Source organism: Rhinopithecus bieti, unplaced genomic scaffold (assembly GCF_001698545.2).
Source record: "Rhinopithecus bieti isolate Rb0 unplaced genomic scaffold, ASM169854v2 scaffold_21879, whole genome shotgun sequence".
Classification (NCBI taxonomy): domain Eukaryota; kingdom Metazoa; phylum Chordata; class Mammalia; order Primates; family Cercopithecidae; genus Rhinopithecus; species Rhinopithecus bieti.
Window position 1 is genome coordinate 35,054 of NW_016810237.1, and position 6,749 is coordinate 41,802.

Below are 6,749 nucleotides of genomic sequence, written 5' to 3' on the forward strand. Positions count from 1 at the left end.
GCAAAATAAGCAAGCAACTGACTGCTCTTGACTGTCCCTTCCCCAGCAATAGCACTGATTGTGTTGGGAAAAGCCACAGAGCAAGGCTGCACAGCCAGATGGAGGAGACTTTTTATTTAAAGGCAAAATACCAAAATGGCTCTCTGGTGTAGGTGATTTCTACTTTCACACTCAGCTTGTACATGATCCCCTAACCTTAACTTCTTTCTCCTTCGGGGCTGATTTGCATTGACTTGTTGAGAATGGTATCCATTATTACTGAGTCAGGAGAGAAAGGGATTTCTGTGGTTACATGTAAACTTGTGATAGGTCTGCAGAAGTTACAGGTGAAGAGGGTAGTGAGGAAGTCAGCCACAATCCATCTATGTGAAGGTCACACCAGCTTCATTGTACACTTTGAAGACTTTCTCAATGGCATTGACATAGGCAGCTGTTCTCAGGTCCAATCCCAGGTTATACTTCATGGCTGTGCGCAAAATTTGCTGAAAAGAAAGAGAAAACGCAGTGAAGATGATCCTGACTCAAGGGGCCAGGCCATAACCACACAAGGCCCAGACAGGCCTGGTCCAAGTTACCTTCTCAGTGTTTCAAGGCAGGACTTGGGCAGCCAAAGACAAACTACTGTAGCAGCAGAACCTCTAGGCAGGAGGGCCTGATTCTCTGGACTTAACAATGGGGTGGCTGGGTGCGGTGGCTCACGCCTGTAATTGCAGCACTTTGGGAGGCCGAGGCAAGTGGATCACTGGAGGTAAGGAGTTTGAGACCAGCCTAACAAACATGGTGAAACCACATCTCTACTAAAAATACAAAAAAATTAGCCGGGCATGGGGGTGGACGCCTGTAATCCCAGCTACTCGGGAGGCTGAGGCAGGAGAATTGCTTGAACCCAAGGGGCGGCAGTTGCAGTGAGCTGAGATCACACCATTGCCCTCCAGCTGGGTGAAAGAGCGAGACTCCATCTCAAAAAACAAAACAAAAAAACAAAACAAAAATTAGTTGGGTATGGTGGCTCACGCCTGTAATCCCAGCTACTCGCGAGGGTAAGGGACAAGAATTGCTTGAACTCGGGAGGCGGAGGGTACAGTGAGCTGAAATTGCGCCACTGCACTCCATCCTGGGCAACAGGGCGAGACTCCGTCTCAAATAAACAAAAAAAGAAGACGGTGATAAAAATGTTCTGGAATTCTATAGTGGTGATGGCTAGTATATATAATAAAGGATGCCAAATTGTATACTTTAAAAAGATGAATTTATAGCACATAAACCCATCTCAATCAAAAATTAACAAGAAAAACAACAGCACTAAGAAGTACCACCTTCTTCATCAGTATCTGCTTACGCTACTTCATCATAAATACAGGCAGACAGAATCTGAACCCAAGAAGAAATTAGGAAAACTGGACTCAAATTGTGGTTGAGGCCTTAAAGTAGGGATCGAGCAGTCAAAACAACTTGTGCTTATACCAAATTCTACAGTAAGGTAGCCTCCTGTAGCTGTAACATAGTGGCGCACTGAGCTGCCATCCAGTTTGGCTAACTACTCGATACTGGGCTAGCTGCCAACGTCATCACCTCTTAACTCGGCCTTACTATTTCTTTCCAAAGCCTCATAAACGTATTTGAAGACTCTAAAAAAACTGCTCATCATCTGAGACTGAAAAAGCATGTGTTTTGCTACACAGAAATGAGGACCATTGAACAGACTGCTACTTTCTATCAGCACACACAGTCTGGCGACTGAGATAACACGATTGAGTTGCACTTCATGTGACTAGCAGGAAGGCAAACAGCATCTGCACACATACCCTGGCAGAACGCTCCATTGTGTACGCCAAGCCAGAGGGCACGATGTCTTTCTCAGATGCACCCTATTAGGAAAAAGAACATGTGTTTAACAAAACCACAAAGACCTGCTTTGTGTCCCTGGATAAGATGACAAAGGATTCTTACATAAATATATGACCAGACAGATTTTTTGTCTTTCAGCAACGATACGTCATTTCTGTACAGTATCAAAGATACAGTATCTTGATACTTACTGAAGCAGTTGCTTGTTAAACACAATTTATTTTTATTACATTTGACAGCAAATAAATACCCACGAAATAAGATTATGGTACAACAATGAAGATAGTTTTTGGACTTAAGAGACATAAGGGCATGGAGTGAGATGAGCACCCTCCACTCATGGAGACACAGATGCACTGAGCAATGTGTTAACGCTGTTCGTGCCACAGTGCGTTCACCTCGGCTCCCCAGAGAACAGGGACACCACCCAGAACACAGAAAGGAATCAGATTAAACCCCAAAGTGGCTTTGGGGTAGAATTCTGCCTGTGTATTCAGTACTGCCAGCAACTTTTAAAGCTGTATGGATCTTAGCAGCTTTTTAATTTTACTGATGAAGAAACTAAGGACCAGAGAAGCTGGCCAAGGTTACAGATGGTTATTTTTAGAGCTGGGATATGACTCAGGGCCTCCACCATCAAGTCAGCTTCTCTCCTAATTTGTTTCTTGGAATGCTTTCTAAAAAATTAAGGACAATTAACTCGCTGCCACTCTTGAGGTGACATACAGAGCCACAAAACACATATGCCCGATAAAAAATTAAAATGGGTCACTGATACAGCTTGGACACTTATTGATTACATACTCTTCCAGGTACCAGGGAACACAGTAGAGTAAAATCAAAATTGTGTTCTCACAGACTTTATATTCTAGTGGAAATAGAGTGTATATACATGGACTTCAAATCATGAGGCTAAGTAGGTCTCTGAAGTTTTCAATATAGATAGAGAAGTGGTTTAGGGACTCAGGCCTTCCAATGTTAGGAGAGTGGAGAGTTGAAGAGATACCAGCAAGAGGCAATAGAGAAGAAATGTTCAGTGAGGTAGGAAGAAAACCAGGAGAATGTGATATCCTGGAAGCTTGGAGAAGAACATGTTTCAAGGTGGGAGTGTCATTTGTGACAAGAACTGCTGATAGGTAAGCAAGATGAGGACGGAAAATAGCTATTGGATTTGGCAATGCTGGTGTCACTGGCTGTCTGGACACGAATAGTCTTGGTGGAGTAGGTTCAAGTAAAGAAGAATTGGAGGCTGAGTACATAACAACGCTTCCAAGGAGGTTTGCTGTACAGGAAACAAATGGCAGTACTGGGAGGGGAAGTGGGATTAAGATTTATACATTTTTTAAAACAGCATTTGGTAAGCTGAGGGGTCAGAGGAGGGAAAACTGCTGATGTAGGAGAGAGGGGCAGACTTGCTAGAGCAGTGTATCTGAGGAAAAACCATCCAATGCCCACAACAAGAACTGGACCTAAGACATGAAAGCACAAAGAGCTGATCTATTCGAAGAGAGATGACACAGGACTGGGTACAGCTACCAGGAGCTGGGTAGGTGTGGAAGCTCCCAGGCTGCCTCAGTTTTATCTGTGAACAGATAGCAGGTCATGAGCTGGAGTGCAGGGCAGCGAGAAGAGGAGAAAATATGATGTAATCACTCAGGAGAACGGGGAGAACGAATAGAACATGGAAAAGCAGTATGACTGCTGGGCAGCTCTGAGCACCTACTTGAGGTTAGTGGTCAGGGCGTGAACTGCCAGCAGGNAAAATCATGCCTTTACTTTTCATCTCCTTAATCAGGGTAATTAGAATACACTCTGGTGTAGAGGCTCATAAAGCAACGGTTAAGTCTTCTTCAGGTGCTATGTAAGTCATCTATGGCTGTTTCAGAAGTAACTTGATTATCACGTGTGAGTTTTAAAAATAACTGTAAATAGGTCATGCGCAATGGCTCATGCCTGTAATCCCAGCACTTTGGGAGGCTGAGGTTGGTGGATCACGAGGTCAGGAGCTTGAGACGGGCCTGGCCAATATGGTGAAACCCCATGCCTACTAAAACTACAAGAATATTAACTGGGCGTGGTGACATGCACCTGTAGTCCCAGCTGCTCGGGAAGCTGAGGCAGAATTGCTTGAACCCAGGGGGCGGAGGTTGCAGTGAGCCGAGATGGTGCCACTGCACTCCAGCCTGGGCGATAGAGTGAGACTCTGTCACAAAAAAAAAGAAAGAAAGAAAGAAAAAAAATTGTAAATAAATCTGAAAAAATAAAATGTCTATATCAAGGTAAAAAGAGTAATTGACTGGAATTTTAAAAACTAAAAGCTTCAGGAGCCAAATTTACTGACACTAGTGCTCTCATCTTTATATAACTAGCACACTATCAACAATACTCCTCAACACTAACCTTTAAAAAATTACTATTGGCCAGGCATGGTGGCTCATGCCTATAATCTCAGTACTTTTGGAGGCCAAGGCAGGAGGATCACTTGAGTTCAGGAGTTTGAGACCCGCCTGGGCAACACAGGGAGACCTCATGTCTATAGAAAATAAAAATAATTAGCCAGGTGTATGTAGTACCCATACCTGTGGTCCTAGCTACTCAGGAGGCTGAGGCAGGAGAACTACTTGAGCCCAGGAGGTAGAGGATTCAGTGAGCCGTGATTACACCACCACACTCCAGCCTGGGTGACAGAGCAAGACCCTGTCTCAAAAAACAAAAATTGCCCCCTCAAGGCAAAAAACGATACTTCCAATATCCAATATGTATCCAACTTCCAATATATAGTCAAAGGCCACCACTAAGACTTATCCCACATTCACATGACTTGAATCTGCTGCCCTACCCACCATTATTCAAACATTCTGGAACTGGTTTTTGTATCACTTTTCCCCTTACACATTTTAGTAGCCCACCTAGAGTGCAGATAGACACCACCAGGCTGGGGAATGGCTCACTATGCCCATACACTGGGGGCCTGTTTATCTGACTGACCCGATGCCAGGAGCATGCAGAGGCTGAACTGTGAAACACAGACAAAAACCAAATGAAAGTCAGGCTTCACATTGGCAGTTAAGTAACCGGTGGAATGAACTCTAGAATTCAGTTCTGATTACAGTTAGTATTCTCTCTTCAATAGTTGTTACATTCTGTGGCTAAATTATTCCACATAAAATCCCCTTTAGTGAAAAACGGCACTAAAAGTTACTTCAGTGTATCGGCTTTAAACATTGGAGCCTCTTCCTCAAGAACAGTTGTTGATATTATTTAATAAAATACAAAATAATTCAAGAATAAAGACTACTTTAAGAGATCATTTCTATAGTTCATTACTAGGGAAGTTTCTCGGAATGTGTAGAGCACCGAAAAAAAAAAAAAAAAAAAAAAAGAATTCAAGAATAAAATCTGGGCAGCTCGAAATAAAGTGGAAGGAAGTGTTATATACGTGGTCGCTATAAACATTTCAGAAATCCAATTGCAGCATTATAACTCAGGAAAAGAGAAATTACCACATGTAAAAACACAAGAGAAGAAACGTAAGTTTTGGAAAATGTAGACTTTCAATAACTGCTTTTATCACTAGGTTAAGCCATGCAGTTAAAAAGTAGTTAGAAATTTCTCAAGGGTGTTATAGTTAAAAAGATAAAAAGCTCATTCTTACACATATAGTATCTAGCACTTCACAGGGACACTACTGTTCAAAAGGCCCTGACCAAATAACTCCCAAACAAAAAACTCAACCCAAGGTTGTTTTCAGCCCACTGTTAGCGAAGCTGGGTGCAGAATGGAAAGCCTCTAAAAGGAGAGGACACAAAGTCAGGTGAGTAGGGCCCACTGGCAATGCTCAGAGCCAGCCAGACTCCAGACAGGGAGCCCAAGTGGTTTTTTTCTGGGATACTCTACTTGAGTTATTGTTTAATTAGTCAACCATAGATCTTCAAAAGAGAACAATTAGCTAACATGATAAAAAGATTACTGCATTCTTTGGACTATGTGTCAGAATTACACTTAACGAATTCTGACAGTTTTAACGAAAATAGCCTCTACCACTTTGCAGGTATGAAGATAATTATCCACAGGGCTTTTAATGTTTGCTGGACAATACATGACTGATAAGCTATAAATGACACTGTTTTATGATATAAAAATATTAGTTTTTTTCATTAATAATTTTTGTAGGCATTCACTATTTCAGTCAAGGTTAGGCTTGTTAAGTGATTAAAGACAATTTTATTACAGCAGCATGTACTTTATTCTAAAAGAATAGAATTCATAAACAGAAATAGCTTTTATATTTGTTTGCAACCTGCAAAATTGAGTTATTTTGCTGATATAAAATGCTAAGAACTCACTTGAGGACCACGCCACCTTCTGAAAAGGCCACACACCTACTTCTTAAATGTGTTAAAGTTACAGCGTGTCCCAGACTCGTCCAGAGCAAAATAAGCAAGCAACTGACTGCTCTTGACTGTCCCTTCCCCAGCAATAGCACTGATTGTGTTGGGAAAAGCCACAGAGCAAGGCTGCACAGCCAGATGGAGGAGACTTTTTATTTAAAGGCAAAATACCAAAATGGCTCTCTGGTGTAGGTGATTTCTACTTTCACACTCAGCTTGTACATGATCCCCTAACCTTAACTTCTTTCTCCTTCGGGGCTGATTTGCATTGACTTGTTGAGAATGGTATCCATTATTACTGAGTCAGGAGAGAAAGGGATTTCTGTGGTTACATGTAAACTTGTGATAGGTCTGCAGAAGTTACAAGTGAAGAGGGTAGTGAGGAAGTCAGCCATGATCCATCTATGTGAAGGTCACACCAGCTTCATTGTACACTTTGAAGACTTTCTCAATGGCATTGACATAGGCAGCTGTTCTCAGGTCCAATCCCAGGTTATACTTCATGGCTGT

At 42.2% G+C, this 6,749-nt stretch overlaps 1 protein-coding gene across 1 annotated transcript in view; it reads right to left on the bottom strand.

The window, feature by feature from the left end:
* Window positions 1-93: 93 nt before the first annotated feature.
* LOC108541892 (glutamate dehydrogenase 1, mitochondrial-like) overlaps window positions 94-6,749 on the bottom strand; it is a 35,700-nt gene continuing 29,044 nt past the window's right edge. Inside the window, 2 exon segments of the mRNA XM_017891661.1 lie at window positions 94-482; window positions 1,806-1,868. Of these exon segments, the coding sequence (XP_017747150.1) occupies window positions 363-482; window positions 1,806-1,868 (183 nt within the window). The 3' untranslated portion in view covers window positions 94-362.